At 40.9% G+C, this 15,816-nt stretch overlaps 1 protein-coding gene across 2 annotated transcripts in view; it reads left to right on the plus strand.

Annotated features, from left to right (window-relative positions):
* Positions 1-891: 891 nt before the first annotated feature.
* Positions 892-15,816, plus strand: part of LOC144515268 (roundabout homolog 2) — a 65,260-nt gene continuing 50,335 nt past the window's right edge. For both annotated transcript variants that reach the window (XM_078245950.1, XM_078245951.1), the window contains exons 1-2: positions 892-1,491; positions 14,184-14,510. In XM_078245950.1, coding sequence (XP_078102076.1) covers positions 1,437-1,491; positions 14,184-14,510 — 382 coding nt within the window. In that variant the 5' untranslated portion in view covers positions 892-1,436. The remainder of the gene's footprint in view (positions 1,492-14,183; positions 14,511-15,816) is intronic.

Below are 15,816 nucleotides of genomic sequence, written 5' to 3' on the forward strand. Positions count from 1 at the left end.
TTTTAGTGAAGTGAAAGTTCATAATTAGTAGGAAGTCAGAAGAAAATAAAATGAAAAATCTAAAACCATCTAGTCACCCCTAACTACAATGACCCTAAAACCAAGGCTCATTTTGATTTTAACACATTTCCTCAATAACAGACCCAATCCTATTTTTAGGACTCGTTAATAGACTTTTTAATATATGTTATGTCAATATTTTAGAGTCAAATGCAATGGACCTTTTTCACAGCAGACATTTTGACCTGTCATAGTAGGAAAAGCACAGCTGAAACTGATAACCATAACAATGGCTCAATTCCATCAAGTGTCCCAGTAAGCTGTTTCAGTGAGTCAGCATGCACAATACCAGGGCCTCTCCTAAGTGAAATGTAGCCATCATTAATGGTTATAATACACCTGTGCTTTTCCTACTATGACATGTCAACGTGTCTGCCGTGAAAAAGGTCTATGTCCAAACCCTAAACCTTAAAGTCTATTTTAGTCACACATACATTCACAACCTAATTCTTGAACCCAAAATACAAGGTTCATTTTTATGCCTATCACTTGCAATAATAACCCGAATCCAGAAATAACTCTCCTTTTATAAGTCTGATCTCATTCCATTGACTTTTTGGTTCTCATATAGGAGACTCACACACACGCACACACGCACGCACACACACACACACGCACACACACACACACACACACACACACACGCACGCACGCGCGCACACACACACACGCACACGCACGCACGCACGCACGCGCACACACACGCACGCACGCACGCGCACACACACACACACACACACACACACACACACACACACACACACACAGGGCGCAGATGTCGTCTCTGTCTCTTTAAAACACTGACTCCTGGAGGTTGCCGAGGATTTGTTGCAGATAGCAGGGAGTGCGGAGCTCAGCTCGGCATGTGCAGCGCTTCATTTTCGCTCAAACTGACGCCGCAACCTGCAACTGCCCGGATCAGAGCAGAGCAGAGAGAGAGAGAGATAGAGAGACAGACAGACAGAGACAGAGAGAGAGACACAGACAGAGAGAGAGAGACACACAGACAGAGAGGAATACTTGTATGTATGGCCGGGGCTAAATACAGTTAAAGCTCTTTTTTTGTTTAGTTTTTCAGCAGCACTTGGGCATGTTGAAGAGAAGCCGGTGTATGTGTGTGACTATGCGGGGATGAAGAAGCGCTGCTGCTGAGTTTTGTTATAAGGTTTCTCCGTGGTGGCGGTGCTGCTGCTGCTGCTGCTGCTGCTGCTGCTGCTGTCATGGCTTTCTGGGAGTGACATGGAAGTTTTTATTTTAGTTTGACGTTTTTTAAGTTAACAAAAAGAAGGAAAAGACAAATCTGGGTGATTTTCTGACTAGAGGTTTGATTTAATCGATCATTTGAGTCGAGAGGCTGCAGAGTCCGGAGAGTGGAGATGAACTTTGGAAATGTACTTCTTGTGACTGTCTCATTCATCACCATCGTATCAGGTAAGATATTATATTAATATCTTTTTTTTTTAAATCTTCTTTAGCTATTTTAAAAGTGTTCTCTCTCGCTCTCTCTCTTTCACACACACACACACACACACACACACACACACACACACACACACACACACACACACACACACACACACACACACACACACACACCATATGGCGTGACTGCCTCATAGTGTATTTGTCTTATCATGTTTTCTGTCCCTCCAGATGGATGTAAATGTGGTGTTCAGTTGCATTTCAACATTTCCCAGACAGCTGTGCGTACATCCTCCCAACAAAAAAAAATGAATTCCAAAGTGGAAATGTCACACATTTATTTCATGCATTCATTTGTAATTTAAATACCACCAGCTTAAAGCAATAAGATGCACATTTTCCCAGAGTGTGCCCCCTGAGCACTGGGGTGGTCACACAGGGAGGCCATTAGGCAGCATTGGCGGTCAAAAGAGGCTCCACTGTAGCCAAAATGAAACCATTTAACTGTCACTTTTAGTTCAGCTGTGAGCAAATAAACTCTCAGTATATAGTGTCATAGTCTTACAAGCCTGCACCTCCCCTCAAAAATGGTTTTGAGGATACAGACATATTATTATGAAATGCTTTTAAAAGCTCATTTTGATTACCTTTGAGAAAGGGATTATATATATATATATTTTTTAATCATTGCTCTAATAACCTGAGCCTTAATCCGAAACCCAAATAAAAGCATGGCTCAGAAAAAAACAATTCATGAGAGTGCAGATGTTTTTTTCATTCTCATGTATGAAAGGTCTGAATGGCCCGTTTCAGGTTTAAACTCTGAGCGAATTAAACTGAACTTAACTCAGTGGATATAAAATGAAATGAAAGAAAGTCTTCGCTGCTACCCTATATCAATATTTGAGTTTTAAAAATCAGAAAGAAATACATATGAGCTGATATTGATTTATTTACACAAACACATACCATACACAACATTTAAGATCCAGATTTTGATCACTAATAGCATCACTAATGAGCAATGTTTTTACATGGCAGCCTGATGTGGTTTTCATTCATGCTAGAGTGCTGATTGAGAGTTAGTAGTAGTAACAGTGCAAGTTAAAATATATTTTTTTAATCAGCTTTCAAATGTTCTACAAAGAAGGAAATGCACTCAACACATTTGTTAGGTCTCAAGAATAAACATAATGCGTTCTTGTGAGAAACCCTGAATGTAAAACATAACTTGTGTTATGAAAATGGCATGAAAATGGTTACATGAAAATGGCACTTATAAACTGGCAATAACTGATTTTTGTTGGCCACTTGGGAGGAAACATCTGTAAACACAACACTGATATTATCAGCTTTTATGTTGATCCTGCTTATCTGCACATCCAGCAGATACATTAGCAACATTGGCATTCATTAGGAGTCTTGTTACTGGCAACCAAGTGGATGTAAGTCCAATATTCTTCTTTGTCTGTCTGCTCTTTGGTGCTGGAGATTTAAAAGCTTTTTCAATGGGAACATCTGCCGAAAGTGACGCTGATAAAAGCAGTGACCCAAAATAATAAAGTTGCGGGACGTTAACCCTATGAGGACGAAAGACGCACCGGCGCGTCCAAATGATGTTTGGCAAAACTCCTACTCAAAAAGCGATATTACAAAATTTCATTTCAGACATTTATTTACTATTTTAATCATGTATAACCTAAGACTTTGGTAAACTCATTTCAAGCACCGAAACAATTCGTCAACACATCATGAGTAAAGATTTGTTTTCAAAAGAGATTTGAGGATTTTTTAAAAAGCCAACATCGACGTTTCAGCTTTAGTGCCAAGCTCTCTCCTTACACATTGCTCTAGAAAAAAATATGGCCGTCACTATACAGAAAGCTGAGTTTGTTCTGAACATTTTGATGAGAAACACACGGGGATCAGTTATATGCAAATACCCTAAAAAGGGGATTTTAAGAAGATATGTGAAAATGCCCTTAAACCTCAGAGAGTTCAACCAAAACAATGAGCTGAAAGATGCTAAAATACTTCTAAAGCTGAGGGGAACTACAGAGTCTGATTCCTTGTGGGTTTGTCACTATACGAGCAACTCCTTTCACATACACGTAGTCAAGTGACCCAACAGCTTTAAATAATTGTGGAAAATGTATTTGTTAGTCTTCTCTTTCTCTCTGTTTGTTTCTAACCTACCTCAAACATATCTTATCTATTTCAGTTGTGCAATTTCTTGTCACCTATTGGCTGACATACACATTAATACCAATATGTCTGAAATGAGCTAATAACAGCCGATCTATCAACCTGGGCCAATTAATGAGTCTAGCTTTATTTTACATATTCCTCAATGATATACTATAATTTCACTATAAATCCTGAGCTCTGTGACTCCTCTTGCCACTCGCTCTGCTCCATTATTATAAACTGGTTCCACCTCTCAACATTAAAGGCACTTTTCAACACCCACACCATCTGCCTTCATCCATTAATGTGGAGTGGGTATTCTCTCTCTCTCTCTCTCTCTCTCTCTCTCTCTCTCTCTCTCTCTCTTTCTCTTTATATATATATACACACACACATACATACACCCTATGGATACTGCACATACCCATAGGGTGATGTGTATTTTCATAAAATACTTGAGAGAAGAGGATTCAAACAGGCTTCACAACCTCTGTGGGAGCTGTGTTGAAATAAATACCGAACCGGGAGATTTTCTTCTGTTGTTTTTGTATAATATAAATAGAAATGTAAGAGTTATAGTGATATATGTTTTTGTCTATGTGTCCAGCCAATAACTTATTCTCTATTGGTCTGAAGAGGCGCGGTGGGGGGGGTTGATTGTGTTTTCACAATCCTCTGTGTGATTGTGAGCTAAAGCAACAACAGTCTCCTTCACAAATTGTGTTCGATTCAACACAGCAGCTTTTTCTCTCTCACACAAGCCAAATCTCAATTAGGACAGCATCAGTGTCGACCCTAATGCGTCTCACTGAAATGTGTCATCTTGAGCTGTATTCAGACTCAGCTTGTTGGCGTGATCGGCATGGAACTAGTCAATGCAAAAACTTGCCTTAGCTGGTGATTTGTGTCCACTCTCTCCTCCTGTTCATTACTTAGTGACACATATGGCTGAAGGCCGACTAAAGCCTCTCACGGTCCCTCTTGATGAAAAAAACGTGAGTGAAGGAAACCACTGTGTGCCTCATGCTTGACTCATGTCGGCGGATGTTGACGACGCCTCCATACAGTTACTGATGACATCATTAAAGATTAGATTACGGCCGAGGAGGACGGTTGCCAAACAAAGGCTCAAAAAGCCCAGAAGTAAATCAAACCTGACTTCTCTGCTTTGAAATTTAGTTTGTCGTGGCACGTTATCGCCCACCTGCAGAGATTACTTGGCAGTGCCACAACACTTCTTGAATGTTTTTGGCCTTTTTAAGCATGTAAATTAATTGAAATTGAAAAAGACACGAGTAAATCTCAGCAGACCGCCACCAGCCCCACAGACAAGCTGCCAGCCTTCTGCTCCTGTCTCACTTTAACCTGTAAAGTTAGTCTCTGAGCAGTCTATTGTCTGCCCTGTTGTTGTTGTTTTTTTCTTCCAGATATCAAGCAGTGCGCTCAGACAGGTCCAGCTTCTTGCATGTGTTTGGCTCCGAGCCTGGCTGTTGCTAAAAGGCACCGAGATCTTAAGCAAAACACAGACGTGCCCTCTGCGGCTTTGTTATTTTCGCACATCAGTGTGGCATCAGTGCACTTCGGTCCCTGGGGAGGATGCAAGGTTAATATTTTGAAATACTAATTAATGAAAGCGCCCCTTGTTATGTAATGTCACCGCCAGGAGCCAAGAAATGCCAAATATAGCCTGAGTCAACAGGGTTTTCAAGACGTGATCTTGATCACGACCCCCAGCTCTTACCCTGCTAACTATGTGTGTTAGATGAGGCAGAAATGTAGGAGACGCCATGAGCAAACATGTGGGCGTGTGTCTGAGTTTGCAATTAGGACCAATGCAATAGCTCGTCAGAGCTGCGTGCGGCACTAATGGGCATCATTTGGCTGCGGTTGCTTGCTTTCTCTGGGTTTTTTCATTTGCTTTGTGAATAAATGAAGAAATTCTCACAGATCAGAAGCAATCATGGCAATTACTGCATCTAATCATCCTTACACACATGAACAGATCACAATGAGTTAGGTCATATAAAGATCATATAGACAAACAGCACCATACATACAGTACAGTAGAGTACAGAGACTATAGGCTCTCACCAAAAATATAGTATAGTATACTATAGTATGATATTATATTTTATTTACGTGTCATGCCACTAAGTGGCCAATCCCACACGGAATTATATGTCACCAATACAAAAGTAATTTCATCCACAGCTTCCGGTCCAATGTCCACACACATCATACTCTACTTTCCACAAAATAAAGAACAAAGAAAACATATTACAGCAGCCACAGCACAATAGTATAACCCATAAATTGTCCAACTAGAACTAAACATTTCATACATGATAAAACATTACTGACACACACAAAAAAAAAAAAAAAAATAACAGGGAAAATAACAGGGAATGTCACTTCCAGACAGAGAATCATCAATATCAATATCATTATCAATATATAGTCAATATTCTTTTTATAGCATATAGCATGTATTAAATGACAACGTGAAAGGAGTCGCTCGTAGTAATGGACCTACAGAGTATAATCACCCGAATCTGTAGCTCCTCTCAGCTTTATGGAGCGTTCTAGTGAGTTTCACTTCATTGTTTAGCTGTCTGCCCCACAACTTTACTGTTTTGGTTCCAACAAGTCCTCCAAACCATCCGACGATATTCTGTTGGGGTGGGGGAAAAAAAATCTAAAATCGTATGTATTGTTATTGTTTTTACGACGATTATGAAAATCATTTTTTCCCCCCAGAATCAATATATATAAACTTAGCACAAAAAGTAAGGACATTTGTGTTTGGTAGATTATTTCTCTGTGGTAACAATGCTTTTTGGCAATAAATCTTATACCGTTGGAAAGCCTGTTTAGTTCCCTTTCAAATGGTGCCCCATTTGTAAGGAACATGCATTCGTGGGATGAGCAGCAGCACTGAGTATGACAAATTTGCCAAATCTTCTCTGCCAATGCCAAACAGCTTATTCTGCCATTGACTCGTTTGGTGTTTGGTGGATTGGATGATTGAAGTTTGGAGAAACAAGACATATTGGCAATTGAACAATTTATTCATTTTACAAACAGGAGCCTCAGTAGCGTGTGGAAGAACCATACACAGCCACAACAGCCTGGCACCTCCTCCTCATGCTGGTCACCAGCCTGGTCACACACTGCTGTGGGATGGCATCCCATTCTTCAACCAGCATTTGTCGCAAGTCAGCCAACGTGGTTGTGTTGGTCACTCTGGCACGAACAGCACGCCCAAGCTGATCCCACAAGTGTTCAACGGGGTTGAGGTCAGGACTGCTGGTTGAAGAATGGGATGCCATCCCACAGCAGTGTGTGACCAGGCTGGTGACCAGCATGAGGAGGAGGTGCCAGGCTGTTGTGGCTGTGTATGGTTCTTCCACACGCTATTGAGGCTCCTGTTTGTGAAATGAATAAATTGTTCAATTGCCAATATGTCTTGTTTCTCCAAACTTCAATCATCCAATCCACCAAACACCAAACGAGTCAATGGCAGAATAAGCTGTTTGGCAAACAATTAGTTTTTATAAATGCCTCATGATATATTGTCTCTAGAAGTGTATTATTCAATTTTTGTTTTTGTTAAAATATGAAAAGAAAATCACAATACGCAATACTTCTAGAATCGCAATAAATAAAAACAATCGCAATACAAATCGAATCGCCACCCATGTGTCGTGAAAGAATCAAATCAGGACAAAAGCATATCGTCCCAGCCCTAATGAATACCATTGATAAATAAATAAGTGTTTTATTCAGTGGGTAAAAAGAGAAAATATCAGCTTCAATTTTAACACGTATCAAATGAGTAGAGCTGTTGAATCAAATTCAGTGTATTTCTCATATGAAGGGCACCTCAGCCTCCCGCCCTGCGGCATCCATTTAAGGATTGCCTTGAGAGTGTACAAGAGAGCGATAACCTTGCACGAGACCCTGCACAGCCCCGCTCCGTAGTGACGACAGCTGAAGGATGACTGCTTTTCACTCTTATGGAGTATCTCAAGTACGTTTACATGCACACCAATATTCCACTATTATTCTGAATATGACAATATTCCGAATTTGATACATGTCATGTAAACAGCATGTTCTAGTTGGATATTCTGAATAAGGCCTTTTTCCGAATAATGCATTTTCAGATTAAGACATGTGGGATATTCAGGTATTATTTGGGTTTTAGAGGCATTCTTTGGACATGTATACATTGCATTCGGAATATGCGTCTCAATCTGGGTTTTTACAGCTTATGGTCAGCTCTGTGTGTTGCTATGGTTGCTGTAAACAAACCAACCAGCCAACAGTTTGCAAGGCTGCAGACCCGATAAGAAGGAGAAACACAGCAACTAAACATTATCAAAGACTTGGATATCAACAGGTTTTTGGATATGCGCACACATCGCTACACCAACCTTTTCGAGAAGCTGGTTGAAGAAATGAAAGAGGGAGACTGTGTTCGAACGGTCCAACAAGTCCGCCGACGCTGGTAAACTTAGAAAAAGTTTTGTACGGCTGCATGTAAACAGGAATATTAGTGGAATATTAGTTACTTTCATTAGCCATGTAAACAGCTTAGGTGGAATATTGTCTTTTTCGGAATAAGGGCAAAGACCAGAATATTATGTGCATGTAAACGTAGTCACTTGACTCTCTCTTGTCCCTTGCGCTGAATGTCTGTAAAGGCCCTGACAAACCAACCCGATAATCGGCCATTGGACAGTCTGGCGAGGTCGGTGACTCGAGTCTGTTCGGTGTGTTCCGTGTCGTCTCCGTCGGAGGGGCCGTCGGCCTTCATTTTGGCCGACCTGACTTGCTGGGTCGGAGGGCGGGCAGTCGGACTCAATGACCTGATCTGATTGGTGGAGTGGTGGAGCGGGATGAGTGACGAACGCCTCTCAAAATCTGCCGAAAATCTTTTAAACTGACCTTTGTCGATCTGAAATGAAGACGGATTCAGCAACTGCATGGCCTATTTCTCGCTTAAAATGTTTTCAGAAACACATTTCAGTGAACTATTTTAGTAAAATACGAGATCGTATTTTGAACAAGCCGCCATTATCTGGCTGGAAAAGCCATACCCACGTGACGCATTTCCGGTGTTCATTTTTTTTGTATTACGTCTCGCGCACGCGCAGAACGTACGCTCAAGTCGACGTTGCTTCGGTGTGTTCCAAGGCACTTTTTGGACCTCGGGGAGCCGACTGATCAGTCCGACTGCCTTTTCTGCCGACGGTCAGCCGTCTGGTTGGCGTGTCAGGGCCTTAAGGTTCAGAGAAGGTAATGTGTGTTTAAAAGGGTTTCATGGATTCGTCCTCTCTGACACGGCTTTGGCACAAAGATGATGCATGATTCCTAACTACCGGGGCTGATTTGTTTTGTATTGTAAGATTCAATGCATCCTTTTGAATCAATACACGTTGAATTGGACATTTGACCTCCTGTTTGGTTAAAATAATCTGGGTTGTTGAGCTGATGTCCTGTTCTTGTTTCTTTTTAAACACACCTATAGCTGTATTTGTTCATTGTAAAGCACTGCCGAGAAACCACTTGAAGCAGCCAGGCGTTAACTTCAATCTTTTATTCTGAGGTCTCCAAAATAGTGCTTTAATAAAATTGAATGTACAGTAAATTGAAAATATTCTCCTGCTGTAATTTGCTGCAACATATCGATCAAAGCTGTGAATTTTGGGAATCCTGACAACAGCTTAAATGAAATGAAGCAGCAGTTTGTGAAAAAAAAATCCCGTCTTTATGTAATTTGTTCTGAAATTCGACAACATCAGTAAAGCCAATATCCTTCTACTTCTACTTGTTCATCTCTTGTAAACATGAAAGTCATTTCACACCAGAATTCCCCAGATTAATTTTTTCACACAAATCAAGTCACACTCTAAATTCCCATGTGCGCTGGGATATCTCTGAGGGCCCACTGCCGTCTCTAATGGGCCGTGTTTATGATCTGACTAAAATCATACCTTCACAGAGGTCCCCATTTTCGCCCGTGACGTTTATTTTCCATGTCACAAATGAGACTGACAGAGTTTCTTTTTTTTTATTTTGCTGAAAGGTGCTTTCAACCACTGCACCGCAATCTTCCTGTCATGAAGCAAACGTTACTGTGAAAATATTTCTTCTCACAAAGAAAATGTGTTGCTGTCGCGGTCAAGGTGGCGGAGACTTTTCACTGATTGCACACTTGTCATAGGAGCATGGTTGTTACTTGTCACTTTGCTCACCTGAGACTATTTGCTGTTCTTTTTGTTGTTGTTGACAAAACTATTTACCTTGTAATACAATGGCGCCGCATTGATACTGTTGCATGATAGCTGTTGTAAGTACCCATATTAACCCTCATTAATAATCCCCACGCCTGATATATCAGTGGGGCGTAAAAATCCTTTTGACAGTTTTCAAAGGCGTTTCTTGTTTCATGCAAATATGCACTCTTCGAATCAAATGAATACACAAGTATTTGCCATGGTGACATTTGTGACATTCAAACCAACTGAAAGCAACCCAAACTTCACAGTATGTGCTGCTGACACACCGAGTACAAGGACAGCTGGATCTTATTCATGCTGCAAAGAGAAGATTACAAAACAGAGAGCCTTGACTACAGCCACAATAAATGCATATAATAAAAGGAGGGAAATGACCCATTGTTAAGACTTAATGGTGTTGTTAATGGCATATTGATGGAGGTGGTTGGAATGATGGAAATAACCATTGAGCCTAGCCTGTATTCCTGTGAGTAAATATAATGTATAACATGACTCTAAATAAATGGTTATGTTGCTCTATATCGCTGGATGTGTAAATGACATGTCAATGTTGTGTTTGCAGTTTTGGTTCGCTGCTCCCAAACAGCCAAAAACTTTACAGCTTTAAAAGAGAGATTTGTTTTAAATGATGCACCGTCTTTATAAAGTAACGTCAGAGAATCAGATCTGGAGTTCTGAAGTCTTGTACCAAAGATTGCAGTTTAAGATAGGGATGCACCGATACCACTTTTTTTTTAAGATCAAGTACAAGTACTTACATTTGGGTACTTGCCAATACCAAGTACCGATACGAGTACTTAATAATCCCTCTGGGGTCAGAGGTTTTTTTCAGACACACATGATTTTGGCCTTCTCTGATATTGTTGTCCATTAGAACACAGCAGTATTTTCAAAGGCCTTTTTTCTGTTCAAAGCTCAGTGCCTGGGACTGGACATTTCCCCGGGCTAGTGTCAATAAAATAAATCATATAATTCCTAATAACACGATACTGAGTGAAGTTTAGAAAGAATGAAAAACACAAAGTCCGATGACGTCATTCACGTGCATATTAAGTACTAGGGTTGCACGATATTGACCAAATGTGATATTGCGATATCGATTATGAATATTGTGATATCGATGTTAATTTCGATATTTTTAAACGTGTAAAATTACAAAAGTTATGGGAAAACGCATCAAAATAGATTCATAACAAATCAAGTTTTCTTACAACGCAAGGTTTATTTCAACTGACAGTCATATTGGACTGGTACAACATGAATAAATAAATAAATAAATAAGGACCATGTCTACAGAACAGGACATGTTTTACTGGTTGGACAGTATAAAATATATAAATAAAGAGAACAGGACACAACTTTTCTTTCGCTTCTCTGATTCGTTCCGTTTTGTTGTCTATCTATTTCTTCACATCACACTGTCACTCTGTTGAAATATGCACACACATTGTACGTTACATAGGGTTTGTCACGTAGTGGACCTGTACGCTGACGTATACTAACATGTGCAAGTGGCACGGTAACCGGCCAATGAAACAGGATCATTACAGCGTTTCAAGCGAGCTCTAAATCAAACACAACTAAGCCACACAGCCAACGGACGGGACGCTGCGCTCCACAAAATAATCTAAATATTGCATACTTATTTTGACACTTTCGATATACTGCGATAACGATATTGAGTCAATATATCTTGCACCCCTATTAAGTACCCATGTGGATTTACCGATCCAGCGGAGAGGATGGTTTGTTTACGCCACCAGCTAAGTTCACAAGATTTTGCCCAAATTTAAAGACTTGTGACAAACTATAACAGTTAGACTACACACTGAGAGCTTTCGTTTCAGTTTGTGAAAAAAAATCGCTATTTACCGAGTAGCACTGTGGTTGTTAAAACAGCGCTGTGTAGAAACCGCAAGCAGACGGAGTAGATTGAAATATCGCTTTCTTCATGTTTGTGCCCGTTAAGCTGATGAGAGACATTGGGCTGACACCGCTACTCCACATATCAGTGGTGAAGTTTATGGGCAACAGGCTGCTGATGTGCTTTTTCACAAAGGAGCTTTGGAAACACGGTTTCTGTGATGTGGTGACGGCTGGGAATCTCTCGGCTCCAGTACACTGAGAAGACGTCGAAACCCAGTATTATTAACGACTGACAATGGCTGGTCGTCAGGGCAATCATGCATTGGGCAAGAGCCTAGTTATTTTTTGCACAGCCAAAAATTTACAAACGGCTGGCATTGCTCCTCTTCCGTCGCCTATACCTGCTTGACGGAGAAGTTTTTGTCACATTGCTATGAGGTGGTATCGGGTGTGGTAGTATCGGAGTAATTTTATGACTACGAGTATGAGTACGTGCGCACGGCATCGGACCGATACCCGATACTGGCATCGGTGCATCCCTAGTTTAAGATTTTGTTTTAATCAGCATAAATTACGCTGATGATGTCATAGTCATGGTGTCTTGGAGACCTCAACAGAAAGCCTGTCTTACAAACTTGGGAAAGCGAGGGAGGGTAACATATGGGATGTGTAGGATCAACAGTGTTGTTCAACATCATTGCCTCTGGGGGTTTTTTAACGGCTATTTTAGACTTTGCTGCATGGATTTTAATACAAACTTCATGGGAATGCAGCATTAAACTGTCGGAAGTAATCTTTTAGGAGGTCAAATCTCTCGCAGTATTTTTTTTTGGTGTTAAAATCCAGTTATGCTAGAAGAGGAATAGTTCAGAGTGATGTCAGTGTTTTACATGAGCTGGGATTTGAAACTGCCAGTGATTCCTTTGCATGCTTTAAAAACCTGGTTCACCACCAGGTCATCACTCAGCTGTTGAGAACACGTCAGATGTGTCAATATGTACTTGTCACAGATGTGATGGAATATAATCTAAAGGAAAGTACATTATAATATCTTCAAGGATTAGTTTACAGGCCTAGCATGAAAATGTTTACACTTGTTCTCTTTTTGTAACAAAGTCTGTGTTTTTGTTGGGACTGACTGGAGGTGCTATGGCACATTTTAATGGCTCGATTAGTAGTCATCCACATCCTGCAATAGTGTTTTGAGCTGTCCTGGTTTGTGACCCCGGGGTGTTTAGCTGAGAGCGCACAGATCGCTCTTTAGATGTTTACTTCAGGATTGTGCCATTATGGCGACTCTTGCTCCGCATGGATCAAATCACTTCACGAAAAGACATAAATCTGCTTACAGCTGAAAAGTGAGGGTTTATCCCGATGCCTCCGATTTAAGTATAATGCAGCAGAAGCATGTGCAACAACATGTGTGTCATTAGGTTACTCCTGACTGCTCCTCACCAATGATAATGGAGGATTTTCATGCAGTCTAGATTATGTGCTGAAAATAATGCCTCAGACTGAGCTGCACAATAATCAGTGGCACAGTGACCATTTCATTTTCTTTCATTTTTTCAGAGTGAGTGAGAGACCATCTGTTCCTAAAAGCAGAGGCATTTTGAATTATTCATTTTTCTAACTGTAACACACTGTTAGAGACATTTGGTCTTTGCCTAAAAGCTTACCTTAAGATTGGAAGCAGTGTGCCTTTCCCTTACAACTAAGGGAAGATAATGGATCCCCAGAGAGAAGAATATGGGAGTTATCTATATCTCTCCGACTTGCTCATTCTCTCAACTCTGGTCTTTCTCCTCTTAAATGCATAGATCTGCTGCTTGTCTTATTCTCAGCTGTTCACCAACTATCATCTCTACCTCTGCAACAATCCTGGTTGAGACAGAAATTGGCCATTACCATATCACATGGCTGATTGAATCCTCTGTACAGGCGGTGCCTGCTGTGAAAATACTCTGCTGGATATAGGCTATATATATATATATATGTTCTCTTAGGGCAATATGGGGCTTCTGTGTTTTGCTATTTGCAGAATATAGCAATAACAAATGGATATCAAATTTAGTGATCTGAAAGGCACAGGTTGTTGTTGGAAAATGTAATGCCTTCCCTTGAATTCAGAGTTAACCTTCAAAGAGAAATTTGCTGCTTCACTACACACACATTTATCCAACACAAACAGTGATTTTTGCCCAGCAACCTCTAAAAGGAAGATATCCTTGCTTTTTAAACGGCTTTGCAGCTGTCTGTCCTGTTACAAAGAGATTAAACATTTCCATGCATGATAGGTAGTCAGATGGATAGATAACATCTGTCCTCATCTTCACTTCACAGGGTTGCGGGCACGGTTTGAAGACAGCGCACCTCGGATTGTGGAGGACCCCTCGGATTTGATCGTCTCCAAGGGGGAGCCTGCCACCCTCAACTGCAAGGCAGAAGGCAGACCCGCTCCCAGTATAGAATGGTATAAGGATGGCGAGCGTGTGGAGACGGACAAAGACGACCCCAGATCTCACCGCATGCTCTTGCCCAGCGGCTCCCTCTTCTTCTTGCGCATTGTACACGGACGCCGGAGCAAACCAGACGAGGGTGTCTACACCTGTGTGGCCCGCAACTACCTGGGAGAGGCCATTAGCCGAAATGCTTCACTAGACGTTGCCAGTAAGGCTCTACATTATTTACCATAGTCCTAAAATTGTGTGTGTGTGTGTGTGTGTGCATGTTTTTTGTGTGTTGATGTGTGTGTACAGTATACAGACGCTTCGTGCAGTTGTGTCCCAGATCTTTTTGCAGCCGTCTGGCAGCTTTATGGAAGTCCTCTGGAGAGTTGGCCGTGCTGAAGAATAATGACACGAAACAACCCAAGTGTCAGAAGCAACCCCTAAAAAGATAGTGATGTGGGTGGACATATGTTTAGTAATAAGTAATAGTCTGCGGATTTGTTCCTAATTTTAGGCTACTATGGGAATAATGTATTTTTTTTTTTTTTAGGCTTGAGAGGCGTCAGCACGGTGAATTAAAAAATGTTTGGGGCATTTGAGCTAGTTAACTACAGACTTAGCAAGTTAGTCATACATTCACAGTAAGTATGTGACTATATAGGTAACATGGATATAATACCAATACAATGATTGAGATTTTGGCTAATTTTATTTTCACAATTGCTTGTAAGATCTCTGTTCTGGTATTAAAGGCTGTAAACAGTGTTCAATTCAATGTTATTTGTGTGTCAAATTATAACAGAAGTTCTCTTAGGACACTTTACAGATAGAATAGGTCTAGACCACACAATATTTAACAAAGACCCAACAATTCCAAGTGTTCTGAAATTACACTATATACGTAAGTTTTTTTTCAACATTGATTGTGAATTCTGGCGGTTGTCTAGTCGAAGATTCTGTATTGATCATGAGGACATTTAACCTTGGAATGCACCGATTAGAAATGCTGGATAGGTATGGGTGCCTATACTGACTATAGTCAGTGTTTATGCTACCAGTAACAATCATAAACATGATTTAGTCAATGTGTGGTATACAGATGTTAATACTGGCAAATAGACTAGTAATGGACTGGTATTGGATCAGTTTATGGTTTGACTTGAGGTACAGAAATCCGTATGAGAGAAAATGTTGGATCAGTTCACCCCTAAAATCCCAAATATTTGGGAAACTCTGGTGAGATCAACTAGCCTGGCTCTGCCCACCTATGTGCTTCCGCTCAATTTTCATTTTCTTTCAGTACTCCGTCTGGGTTTGCGGTATATTCTTGGATTTTCTCCGACCAAATATTTGGCCGTCCAATCAGCGAACAGAGGGAGTGGCTGAGAATGATGACGTTGAGGTCGTGACGTGCGCTAGTTTGAGTTATAGTTCCGTAATGGCGGCGGAGAAAGATGCGGTCCGGAGTGGCAACGCTGCCGAATATCCAGAAGTTAAACCCCGAGCAAGAACAATCTTTGCTGAGT

The sequence above is a fragment of the Sander vitreus genome, chromosome 3, assembly GCF_031162955.1.
Source record: "Sander vitreus isolate 19-12246 chromosome 3, sanVit1, whole genome shotgun sequence".
NCBI lineage: Eukaryota > Metazoa > Chordata > Actinopteri > Perciformes > Percidae > Sander > Sander vitreus.